At 37.2% G+C, this 13,963-nt stretch overlaps 1 protein-coding gene across 1 annotated transcript in view; it reads right to left on the minus strand.

Moving 5' to 3' along the window:
* Positions 1-217: 217 nt before the first annotated feature.
* Positions 218-13,963, minus strand: part of OVCH1 (ovochymase 1) — a 90,031-nt gene continuing 76,285 nt past the window's right edge. The window contains 2 exon segments of the mRNA XM_017875662.1: positions 218-295; positions 13,014-13,084. Of these exon segments, the coding sequence (XP_017731151.1) occupies positions 218-295; positions 13,014-13,084 (149 nt within the window).

Raw genomic sequence — 13,963 nt, forward strand, 5'->3', positions numbered from 1 at the left:
GTAGAAGAGACAAATTATAAGTGAATGAAAGATAAACATCACCAGGCCATGATCAACCCCTAGAAGAAAAGGTTAAGGAAGGCTATTTAGATTGTATGATAGAGGAGGTCTCAGGTAAGGTAACATTTGAATGATTGAGGAAGTGAAACTTGAGACAGAATGTGCTTGGTTAGAGGCCTCTTCCTCCATACAAGGACCCAGTGAGAATGGGCTGTGCCTAAGAACCAGAAAGTGAGCCCTCAGCAGGCACCAAATCTGCTGGCACCTGGATCCTGGACTTCCCAGCCTCCATACTGTGAGAAATAAATATTTGTTGTTTTGAAACCACTCAGTCTATGGTATTTGTTAGCAGCTTGAATGGGGTAATAGCCTAGCTAACTGGGAAGCCGGGAGAGTAGCAACCGGGGTTTATATTCATTAGGTCCAAAATCTTTACAGAAATTGCATGGTTCATTGAAATAAAATTGTGTGAGCTCACAAACAAATGCAATTCCCTTCTCTGTTTTATAGAATTATACAAGCTCATTACAGACATTCAAGTTGTCTCATTTGTAATCATTTGACACCTCTGAAATTTTGATTAATCTGAGCTTTTAAAGAGGAATGATGTCACCAAGTTGGAGAATGTTGAAGAGTGAGAAAGAGAAAAGCAGTCCTTGACATTCAGAGAACCTGGTCTGATGCTCGCAGCTGGACCATGTTATTTTCCTGTTGGACATACACCATCTCACAGAACATCAGCAGCAGACAGGGTGCTAGTCTATGATAAGGTAAGACAAAAAAAGGCTGTGTTCAACCACAAAAATACCACGCTCCTTCCTCTCTGGGCTAAAATGAGGAACTGCTACTGCTTTACCAGTTACAGTTTTATCCTTACTCTAGTCAGGCCTCTTTTTGACTGAGATAGTCATCATAAAATTGCTCTACTTCCTGACAGCAACCAATTCAGAACAAAGTCCATTTCCTTAGACCCTCTCCAAAATTACCCAAAGCTTTAACTCTATAGTAGGTTTTTCTAACACCTTCTTACTGAGATACCCCGTGGTTTTCCATGGTGTGTATTCTCCCTTTCTGCAATGAATGCTAAATGCAATTTGTTCAACTACAGGTACATTTCTAGGGTCTTTGGTGAAAGGGTATTGACAGGAATTAGGGTTGAAGAGTGTGGTGCTATGGAGACCCCATGTTAATCTTAAGGAAAACCAATAGCTTGAACTTACAAATCTTCCCCTCCTCCATACTCCAATTGCTTTAGAATCTAGTAAGAGCCATACTTACTGATAGAAAAGTAAGTTCCAAAGTAACTTTGGAACTTCAAAGCAAAATTATCAACTTATTGGTGTTATAAATCTGGGAGTATCATAGGAGGGGTCAAGGTCCCTGGAAAAAGAAAGCATCAAAATTCTCCTCTTGACCTCTGCAATACATGGATTTTAATCGTGTCCTAAGTGGCAGAACTGAGAGGAAACTAGAGAAGTTGATGCAATATTGGATTACAAAATCTTTCAAAAAGTTTCCCCCTGTGAGTCAGTCTCATAATGGAATATAGCCAAATGCTCAAGCATGACAGACACCATGTGGCCAATACATTTCTAAAGATTATTCAAGCTTGGTAAGTGACTGTAGCTCAGTGGTAGACAGGTGCCTCCCATGTACAAGGCCCTGGGTTCGACTCCCAGCACCTCTAACCATTAATTTCTTAGTCCTCAGCACCAATCATCGGTAAAGATTATTCTGGCTAATGGGCCTTTTCCTCCCTTTAATTTATCTGAGGTCTAAAAAGGGCCACTTCTACTATGAGTATAAAACCTGATACTGGTAACATTGAGTAAATACATTTTCAAAAAAGTTACCATCTAAAAATGCCATTTAGGAAATAAAACGCTTTAAAACATATGACATCTGGAGAAAAACAAGAGTGCCAACTAATGGTTAAATGAGATAGGAATTTTGGACTAAAAGTCAAGACAATCCAGGATTGGGAAGAAATCAAGATCCAGTGAGTGTGATCTCATGCTCATCCAACTGTGCTCAATATTGCGCTGGGATTCTGATGAAGGATCTAATGAGAAATCACTGACAACAAATGCTCTTGTTCCCAAGGCCAATGTAGGTCATGTTTTACATGTATATTCATTATATAAATACTTGGTGCCAGTTAGTTTAGGCCATTTAAGAAAGGTCAATTTACAAAGTAATCTTGATTGCTGATATGGTTTATCATAAATATTATGTAATCCCAATCACAGTTCAAAGATTCTTCTGTTATAAAGTATTTAATCATGGCCTTCATTTTATTTACTGATGTGGAATAAAAAGTCCAAGTGTAATTCAGCATGTTGAGATAACTGTTAGAATAATTGAGAGATGTGATCTCAACAGAAGTCACCGGAATCAAATCCAATACTGGACATCTTTGAGGTAAAGAGAAAAAAAAATACAATAATCAAGAAGAGAAGTTACTTGAATCTAATTGGAATGTCTACAAGTAGGTCATTAAAACCTAAACTGTGGTATACTTCATTAACTCCTATCATTGTTTCTTTATATCCACAGATCCTTATGTATGTTTAAATGACTTCTGTTTGGAAAAACACTTGGAAAGCAAACAGACTGAATTCTTTGACCTTAAATCACAAACTGTAAACCCATTAAGTGAAACCACATCTACATTTCAATTTATTTTTGTCACTCCTATTTCTTACATGATCTTATTTAGGTTTCACAATCATAAGATAAAGGTATTATCATCTTCAGTCTAGAGATGCATGAACTGACACTTGATATTCAAGAGATGTGACCTAAGACCTTTAGGACTTCTCTAAATTCACAGATGCCACAGTAATACTTCACTTCCCCCATAATTGCATAAAATATAACTACAATATCATAAAATATGAGTAGAAAACAAGGCAAGCAGGTTATATAGATCTGGGTGCTTGGTTAGACTAACTCCCTGGGTAGATCACAAGCTCCTAAAATTTGAACAGCACATACAGTTCAAATTTCTAACAGTTACAAGTTAAGGAAATTTGGATCACCCACAGTAGTTAAAACAAGGATATTAAGGTTCCCAGGGTCAAGAGGAAAGAAAAATGAGCAATTAAGTGACATTTTGGGCCTATTCCAAATGCTGTAGGTATTATCTAACCTAACATTGGGGCCACCTAAATACTGATTTACTTTATCTATAATCTTATCACCTTAATCACAATGCAATAATCCAGCAAAGAAAAAAGACAAAATATGTACATTGTCTAAAAGGCATAAAATATATAGAAAGAATAACAATGAACAGATTTCAAATAGCTAGAAAGATTCTCATAAGCAAAACAGGTGACTTTTTTACCCATTCATCAAATAAAGAGCCACCTCCTTATTCACAACTGCCTAATCTTACTGAGGTCTCTCCTGCTCCTGACATATGAGTCCATATATCAGTATAAAGCAACTAGAATCAGACCATCAACATCTGTATGTTATGACAGAAGTTAGAGTATGCTACTTACCAGACAATGTTTAGCAGCAAGGATATTCCTGTGTGTTCATAATATCAGTTAACCAAAGCCAAGTCAAACCCTATATCACAGATTCCTTACCTCCTTTATGATCTTACCTTCATCATTGCTTTTATTTTTTTATTTCAATAGGTTATTGGGGAACAGGTGGTGTTTGGTTGCTTGAGTAAGTTCTTTAGTGGTGATTTGTCAGATTCTGGTGCACCCATAACCCAAGAAGTATACATTGCATCCTATTTGTAGTCTTTTATCCTTCACCCACTTCCCACCCTTTCCCCCTGAGTCCCCAAAGTCCATTGTGTCATTCTTATGCCTTTGCATCCTCACAGCTTAGCTCCCACTTATGAGTGACAACATATGATGTTTGGTTTTCTATTCCTGAATTACTTCACTTAGAATAATAGTCTCCAATCTCTTCCAGGTAACTGTGAATGCCATTAATTCATTCCTTTTTATAACTGAGTAGTATTCCATCATATATATATACACACACACATATATTATATATACATATTATAAATATACATATATACATATTATATATAATATGCATATATACACATATATACATTTTATAAATATACATATATACACATTATATATAATATACATATTACATGTATATACACACACACATATATATATACACAAAACAGATGGGCAATTTGGGTTGGTTCCACAATTTTGTAATTGCAAATTGTGCTGCTATAAACAAGCATGTGCAAATATCTTTTTCAAATAATGACTTCTTTTCCTCTGGGTAGATACCCAGTAGTGGGATTGCAGGGTCAAATGAGTTCTACTTTTCAGTTCTTTAAGGAATCTCCACACTGTTTTCCAGAGTTTGTGCTAGTTTACATTCCCACCAGCAGTGTAGAAGTGTTCCCTGTTCACCACATCCACACCAATATCTACTATTTTTGAATTTTTGATTATGGCCATTCTTGTAGGAGTAAGGTGGTATCACACTGTAGTTTTGATTTGCATTTCCCTGATCATTAGTGATGCTGAGCAATTTTTCATGTTTGTTAGCCATTTGTATATCTTTTGAGAATTGTCTATTCATGTTCTTAGCCCACTTTTTGATGGGATTATTTGTTTTTTTCTTGCTGATTCATTTGAGTTAGTTGTAGATTCTGGCTATTAGTCCTTTGTCAGATGTATAGATTGTGAAGATTTTATCCCATTCTGTGGGTTGTCTGTTTACTCTGCTGACTGTTCCTTTTGCCATGCAAAAGCTCTTTAGTTTAATTAGGTCCCTGTTATTTATCTTTGTTTTTATTGCATTTGCTTTTGGGTTCTTGGTCAGGAAATCTTTGTCTAAGTCAATGTCTAAAAGGGTTTTTCCAATGTTATCTTCTAGAATTTTGGAGTTTCAGGTTTTAGGTTTAAGTCCTTAATCCATCTTGAGTTGATTTTTGTATAAGGTGATAATCCAATTTCATTCTCCTACACGTGGCTAGCCAATTATCCCAGCATCATTTGTTTAAAAGGGTGTCATTTCCCCACTTTGTTTTTGTTTGCATTGTTGAAGATCAGTTGGCTGTAAGTATCTGGCTTTATTTCTGGGTTCTCTATTCTGTTCCATTGGTCTATGTGTCTATTTTTATACCACTACCATGATGTTTTGGTGACTATGGCCTTATGGTGTAGTTTGAAATCAGGTAATGTGATGCCTCCAGATTTGTTCTTTTTGCTTAGTCTTGCTTTGGCTATGCGGGCTCTTTTTTGGTTCAATATGAATTTTAGAATTTTTTTTCTAATTCTGTGAAGAATGATGGTGATATTTTGATGGGAATTGCATTGAATTTGTAGATCGCTTTTGGCAGTATGGTCATTTTCACAATATTGATTCTACCCATCCATGAGCATGGGATGTGTTTCCACTTGTTTGTGTTGTCTATGATTTCTTTCAGCAGTGTTTTCTAGTTTTATCTGTAGAGGTCTTTCACCTCCTTGATTAGGTATATTCCTAAGTATTTTATTTTATTTTTTTCAGTTATTGTAAAAGGGATTGAGTTCTTTATTTGATTCTCTGCTTGGTTGATGTTGGTGTACAGAAGAGCTACTGATTTGTGTCCATTAATTTTGTATCCAGAAACTTTTCTGAATTCTTTTATCAGTTCTGGGAGCTTTCTGGAGGAGTCCTTAGGGTTTTCTAGGTAAACGATCATATCATTAGCGAACAGCGACAGTTTGACTTCCTCTTTATCAATTTGGATGCGCTTTATTTCTTTCTCTTGTCTGATTGCTCTGGCTAGGACCTCCAGTTGAAGAGGAGGGGTGAGGCCTCCTTGTCTTGTCCCAGTTATCAAAGGGAATGCTTTCAACTTTTCCCCATTCAGTATTATGTTGGCTGTTAGTTTGTCATAGATGACTTTTATTACTTTGAGGTATGTCCCTTGTATGCTGATTTTGCTGGGAGTTTTAATGATAAAGCAATGCTGGATTTTGTCAAATGCTTTTTCTGCATCTATTTGAGATGATTATGTGATTTTTGTTTTAATTCTGTTTATGTGGTATATCACATTTATTGACTTGCATGTTAAACCATCCCTGCACCCCTGGTATGAAACTCACTTAATCATGGTGGATTATCATTTTAATATGTTGTTGGATTCGGTTAGTTAGTATTTTATTAAGGATTTTAGCATTTATGTTCATCAGGGATATCAGTCTTTATTTTTTTATTTATTTATTTATTTTTAAAATTTTTTTGCCCTTTCCTGGTTTTGGCATTATTTAGGGATGGTGCCCTCTTTCTCTCTCTGGTAGAATAATGTCAAAAGGATTGGTAACAATTCTTCTTTGAATGTCTGGTAGAAATCTGCTGTGAATCTATTTGGTACTGGATTTGTTTGTTGTTGTTGGTAATTTTTAAATTATTTCAATCTCGCTGCCTGTTATTGGTCTGTTCAGGGTACCTATTTTTTTCTTTTTTTCTTTCTTTTTTTTTTTTTTTGAGACGGAGTCTCACTCTATCGCCCAGGCTGGAGTGCAGTGGCCGGATCTCAGCTCACTGCAAGCTCTGCCTCCCGGGTTTACGCCATTCTCCTGCCTCAGCCTCCCGAGTAGCTGGGACTACAGGCGCCCGCCACCTCTCCCAGCTATTTTTTTGTATTTTTTAGTAGAGACGGGGTTTCACCGTGTTAGCCAGGATGGTCTCGATCTCCTGACCTCGTGATCCACCCGTCTCGGCCTCCCAAAGTGCTGGGATTACAGGCTTGAGCCACCGCGCCCGGCCGTTACCTATTTTTTTCAGATTTAAGCTAGTAGGGTTGTATCTTTCCAGGAATTTATCCATCTCTTCTAGGTTTTCCAGTTTATGTGCATAAAGGTGTTCATAGCAGCCTCGAATAATCTTTTGTATTCCTGTGGTATCAGTAGTAATATCTCCTGTTTCATTTCTAATTGAGCTTATTTAAATCTTCTCTCTTCTTGGTTAATCTCACAAATGATCTATCAATTTTATTTATCTTTTCAAAGAACCAGCCTTTGTTTATCTTTCATATTATGTGTTTGTTGGTTTGAATTTCGTTTAGTTCTGCTCTAGTCTTGGTTATTTTCTTTCTTCTGCTGGGTCTGGGTTTGGTTTGCTTTTGTTTCTCTAGTTTTTTGAGGTGTGACCTTAAAGTGTCAGTTTGTGCTCTTTCAGACTTTCTGATATAGGCATTTAGGACTATGAACTTTTAGCACCACCTTTGCTGTGTCCCAGTGGTTTTGATAGGTTGTGTCACTATTGTCATTCAGTTAAAAGAATTTTTTAATTTCCATCTTGATTTCACTTCTGACCCAATGATCTTTCAGGAGCAGGTTATTTATTTCCATGTATTTGCATGGTTTTGAAGTTTCCTTTTGGAGTTGATTTCCAGTTTTATTCCATTGTGGTCTGAGAGAGTGCTTGATACAATTTCGATTTTCTTAAATTTATTGAGGCTTGTTTTGTGGACTATCATAGAGTCTCTCTTGGAGAAAGTTCCATGCACTGTTGAATAAAATGTATATTCTGTGGTTGTTGGATGGAATTTTCTGTATATATCTGTTAAGTCCATTTGTTCCAAGGTACAGTTTAAATCCATTGTTTCATTGTTGACTTTCTGTCTTGATGACCTGTCTAGTGCTGTCAGCATAGTATTAAAGTCCCCCAGTATTATTGTATTGCTGTTTATCTCACTTGTTAGGTCTATTAGTTTGGGAGCTCCAGTGTTAGGTGTATATATGTTTAGGATATTTTCCTGTTGGACAGGCCTTTTATCATTATATAATGTCCCTCTTTGCCTTTTTAAACTGCTATTGCTTTAAAATTTGTTTTGTCTGATATAAGAATAGCTATTTCTGCTTACTTTTGTTGTCAATTTGCAGGAAATGTCTTTTTCCACCCCTTTCCCTTAAGTTTGTGCAAATCCTTATGCATTAGGTGAGTCTCTTGAAGGCAGCAGATGGTTGGTGAGTTCTCATATATTCTGCAATTCTGTATCTTTTAAGTGGAACATTTAGGCCATTCATATCCAATGTTAGTCTTGAGATATGAAGTACCATTCCATTTATCGTGCTATTTGTTGCCTATATACCTTGGTTTTTTGTTTTGTTTTGTTTTTTGTTTTTAAAATTCCATTTTTGTTTTATAGGTCCTGTGAGATGTATGCTTTAACGAGGTTCTGTTTTGATATGTTTCCAGGATTTGTTTCAAGATTTAGAGTTCCTTTTAGCAGTTCTTGTAGTGGTGGCTTGACAATGGCAAATTCTCACAGCATTTGTTTGTCTGAAAAGGAGCATATTTTTTTTCATATATGAGGCTTAGTTTCACTGGCTGCAAAATTCTTGGCCGATAATTGTTTAGTTTGAGAAGGCCAAAGATAGGGACCCAATCCCTACTAGCTTGTAGGGTTTCTGTTGACAAATCTGTTGTTAACCTGATAGGTTTTCCTTTATAGGTTACCTGGTACTTTTGTCTCACAACTCTTAAGATTCTTTCCTTCATCTTAATTTTAGATAATCTGATGACGATGTGCCTATGAGATGATCTTTTGTGATGAATTTCCCAAGTGTTCTTTGTGCTTCTTGTATTTCGATGTCTAGGTCTCTAGCAAGATTGGGGAAGTTTTCCTCGATTATTCCCCCAAATATGTTTTCCAAACTTTTAGATTTCTCTTCCTCCTCAGGAACACAGATTATTCTTAGGTTTGGTTGTTTAACATAATCCCAGACATCTTGGAGGCTTTGTTCATATTTTCTTATTCTTTTTTCTTTGTCTTTGTTGGATTGGGTTAATTTGAAGTCCTTGTCTTCAAGCTCTGAAGACAGTTCTTCAATTGTCTTGTTCAATTCTATTGCTGAGACTTTCCAGAGCATTTTGCATTTCTATAAGTGTGTCCATTGTTTACTGAAGTTTTTATTGTTTTTTATTTATATGATCTATTTCCTTGAATATTTTTCCCTTCACTTCTTGTATCATTTTTTGGATTTCCTTATATTGGGCTTCACCTTTCTCTGGTGCCTCCCTAAGTAGCTTAATAACTAACCTTCTGAATTCTTTTTCAGGTAGATCAGGGATTTCTTCTTGTTTTGGGTCCATTGCTGGTGAGCTAGTGTGATTTTGGGGGGTATTAACCTTGTTTTCTCATATTACCAGAGTTGGTTTTCTGGTTTCTCCTTATTTGGGTAGGCTCTGTCAGAGGGAAGATCTAGGGCTGAAGGCTGCTGTTCAGATTCTTTTGCCTCACAGAGTGTCCCCTTGATGTAGTATTCTCACCCTTTTCCTATGGATGTGGCTTCCTGAGAGCCGAGCTGAAGTGATTGTTGTCTCTCTTCTGGATCTAGCCACTCAGCAAGGCTACCAGGCTCCAGGCCAGTAGTGGGGGTTGTCTGCAAAGAGCCCTGTGATGTGAACCGCCTGTGGGTCTCTAAGTCATGCATTCAAGCACGTGTCCTGGTGGTGGTGGCAGGGGAGTGAAATGGACTCTGTGAGGTTTCTTAGCTTTGGTGGTTTACTGCACTGTTTTTGTGCTGGTTGGCCTCCTGCCAGGAAGTGGCGCTTTCCAGAGAGCACCAGCTGTGGTCGAATGGGGAGGAACAGGTGGTAGGTGGGGCCCTGGAACTCGCAAGAGTATATGCCCTCTGTCTGCAGTGACCAGGGTGGGTAGGGAAGGACCATTAGGTGGGGGCAGGGCTAAGTGTGTCTGAGCTCAGACTCTCCTTGGACAGGTCTTGCTACAGCTGCTGTGGGAGATTGGGGTGAGGTTCCCAGGTCAATGGAGTTATGTTCCTTCGAGGATTATGACTGTCTCTGCTGTGTCATGCAGGTTTTCAGGGAAAATGGGGGAGAGCCGACAGTCGCAGGCCTCACCCAGCTCCTCACAATCCAAAGGGCTGGTCTCACTTCCACCATGCCCCCTCCAATGTCACTGAGTCTGTTTCCAAGCAGTGGGTGAGCAGGGCTGAGAATTTGTCCCAGGCTTTCCACCTCCCAGCTATGAAATCAAGTATGGCTTTCCTTCTATTCCCACCTGTGGAGTCTGCACACCAGATTCACACCCTCCCCTGAGTTCTGGCCAGGAGGTTTCTTGATCAGTTCAAATTGTTACAAAGTTCAGCTGGAGATTTCCTTCTCCATGTGGCCTTTTCCCAGTACCTCTAGTTGCCCTCCCAGAGTACCACTGTGAGGACAGGCAGAAACGGTTTGCTAGGGGACCAAGCAATCTCCCAAGGATATCATTGTCTTGAATTTTTCCTCTCATGGAATATAGAATAAGAACATTCGGGGTCAATACATCCAATTAAACGTTTGTAACTTATTTCTTTATTCTGATTATAAAAGCAATGCATATATGCTCATTGCAGAAAGTTTCAAAAGAGTCCAAAGGAGGAGATAAAAAGTTTTGTTGGGTATGGTGGTTCACGCCTGTAATTCCAGCACCTTGGGAGTCCCTTGGCAGGAGGATTGCTTGAGCCCAGGAGGTCAAGACCAATCTGAGTAACAGCAAGACCTCGTCTCTAATAAAAAAAAAAAAAAAAAAAAAAAAAAAAAAGTGTTAGCCAGGTATGGTAGTGTGTGCCTGTGATCCCAGCTACTTGGGAGGCTGACGTGGGAGGTTCATTTGAGCCTGGGAGGTTAAGGCTGCAGTGAACCATGATCACACCACTGCACTCAAGCCTGAACAGAGCGAGACCCTGTCTCAAAAACAAAAGCCTCCTATAGTCCCTCCTTTAAGCAACTAATATTCATGTTTTAATGTAAATCTTGCAAAGTCTTTCTATGCTGTATATGCTTAAAAAATTGCATTCCATTTTATACCATTATAACATTTTTCCCCTATCTAATTTATTGTGACAATTTTTCCATGCTACTAACTACCTCATATAAATTATAATGGCTCTATATTTTTATTCACATAGACATATCATAATTTCTCATAGCATGTTTTATCTGCAATCTTAAGAATACAAAATGAGTCAGATCATTAATAAACCTTACACATACGGTATATAAATCTATTATAATTCTTCTGTCATTAAAAACATGTCTACATTAAAGGTTTTCTATGTTTATCTGAAAAACAGAATGAATATATGTAATAAGAGTCTCTTACCTGGGTTAATGCCCACTCATACATTAGTTCTCAGGCTGGGGGATTCTCCTAAGCAAAACAGATATATTTCTTAACCCATTCATCAGCTAAGGAGCTACCTCCTTATTTTCCACTCCTGCTCTGCCGTAGCTGAAATGTCATTACCTTTATTCAAATAAACAATTCTTGAGCACTATTTATCACACGTACTTATAGGTTTCAGGGATATAGCAGAGGGCATGCTTGCTGAGGAACAGCAGCAAAGTTGGCATGGCTGGGTATAAAGTGAGCACTGGGAAAAGTGGCAGGGGAAGACATCAAAGAGATAGTCAAGAGCCAGATCCTATAGCATCTTGTAGGCACTATGAGGACTTTTACTGTGAATGAGTTAGGAAAACATTGGATTATAAACATGATCTCAATTATTCATTTTAAAACAATCACTTTGGCTGTTACACATAAAACTGGCTAAAGGAAGGATTGTACCAAAACATTATGGTGGAATTGTTGAGAAGTAGTGGCATTCTAGATCTATTTTACTGAAAGACCTACTGATGAGCTATACTTGATATGGAATGTGAGAAGTCAAGGTTGACCAAGTTTAATGGCTTGAGTAATTAATTAGCAAAATGGAGTTGCTGTCTACTGAGGTGCAAAGGATTGGTGGAAGAAGAACTTGGAGGCGGAGGTATGAAGTCAAGAGTTCAATTTTGGTCATGTTAAGTTTGAGATGCTTATGAGATAGCCAAGTGGAAAGGGAGGCTACTTGGATATACAGTGCTAGAGTTCAATAAGGAAGCTGGGACTGGAGATATAAATTTGGAAGTTATCACTGTATAGACAGTACTTAAAGCTAGAGAATGGGTGAGATCACTAAGGAAGGAGTATAGGTAAAGAAAGGAAGAGAGTCAAAGACTGGGTCCTGGGACAACTCAACTGACAGTGATAGAGAAAATGAGGAAAAACCAGCCAAGACTATGAAGGAGAGTAGTGAGCTCTCTTTTTTTGGAGACCAAAACAAGGGAGATTTGAGAAGGGAGAGCTCGCCTGTGTTCACTGAGAAGGGACTACTAAATCTGGACTTGTGGAAGTCATTGATAGCTTCAGCAAGAACAGTGTCCGTGAAATGGTAGGAAAAAATAAAGCCCTATGAGGATAAATTTAAGAAAAATGAGAGGGCAAAAGGGGAGACAGTGAGTAAAAATAACTTCTATGCAGTCTTGCTAAAAAAAGAGAAATCCAAGTTTTCTTTGATTCCCTTCCCTGTCCTCCATCGAAGTAAACAAGCTTCCTCTGTTATATATTTTTGTTGCACACTGTATTTTTTTCTTTATAACTGATATGGTTTGGCTGTCTCCACACACAAATCTCACCTTGAATGGTAGCTTCCATAATCCTCATATGTTTTAGGAGGGACCCGGTAGGAGGTAATTGAATCATGGGGGTGGGTTTTTCCCATGTTGTTCTCGTGATTATGAATAAGTCTCACAAGATCTGATGGTTTTATAAAAGGCAGTTCCCCAGCACAGTTCTCTTGCCTGCTGCCACATAAGACGTGCCTTTACTCTTCTTTCGCCTTCCGCCATGATTATGAGGCCTCTCAAGCTGTGTGGAACTGTGAGTCCATTAACTCTCTTTTTCTTTATAAATTACCCAGTCTCCAGTATTTCTTCATAGCAGTATGAAAGTGGACTAATACAGTAGCTTAATAAACTACATATTTCTTATATGATTATTGACTATCTCCATTACTAGACTGTAAGTTCTACTATGTCAGGGACTGCCTGGTTCATTGGTCAATCTTCATTTCTTTGGACAGTACCTGGCATATTTCTACAACAATTTGTTGGTGGTCTGAATAATTATAGGTTCAAATGTGATATTTTTTTCTATTTTATGTTAGTCCATTACGGTATGCTTTACTTATATAACTTAAATTTGATGCAAATTTCTTCTTAGTTTTCTTTTCCAACACTTTTACATTATCATACCAAAATTAAGTGAAATGTTTTAAATGGAAATGCTTCCCAAATTGTATTTCAATTAATATGTCAATACAAAACAAAACAAAACAAAACAAAAGGTAAAATGGGCAGTAAAGCAAAGCCTGCTGGCTGATTAAAAAAAATGAGTGTGAATGGATTAATCTTAAGTACTAAGGGAATTGTAATAAACATTCAGAATTAAATATAATGGCAAATGTTTCTCTATGATATCCAATTTCTATAATTTGCAATAGTTATCCATTTTCATAATGCTATTAGCATCTTTGCTCAAACCACAGGATCATAGACAAAGCGTATCTTTCAATAATCTGGTTACAACTAACACATATGAACTAATCAAACAAGTAAAGAAAAAAACGGACAAATTAATCTTGATTTTAGTACATTCAGGAAGTGAATTCCAAAAGAGAAAAGCTACTCGAAACTTTTATGCTAGGGATAAAAATTTCTGACTGTATTGTTGTAATATTCCAAGTATCCAGAAAAATTAAGAGTATGCTTAGGTGTTAAAAAAAATCTGATCAATCTTATACTTCATACAGGTTTAGCATGAGGCCTCTACAGATTACAGAAGTCAGAATTTTAAATATTATATTTTCTCCTTTCCTAAAGCTGACAAATGAAACAAAGAATTACAATCTATTAATTTACTTATTCAATAACAAAATTTTCCCAATAAAGCACAAGAAATTGAACAAAAACATACATATTGAACAAGGAAGCACAAGAAATTAAACAAAAATATAACAAATAGGGAAAAAAATGACTTGCCAGAAATATAAAAAGAATATCTCAAAGAAAACTCATGGCCAAAATGACATTATATGTGAAAATCATCATAAGAGATTTTAATAAAAGTGAATCTCCTTTA

Source organism: Rhinopithecus bieti, unplaced genomic scaffold (genome assembly GCF_001698545.2).
Source record: "Rhinopithecus bieti isolate Rb0 unplaced genomic scaffold, ASM169854v2 scaffold_7884, whole genome shotgun sequence".
NCBI classification, from domain to species: domain Eukaryota; kingdom Metazoa; phylum Chordata; class Mammalia; order Primates; family Cercopithecidae; genus Rhinopithecus; species Rhinopithecus bieti.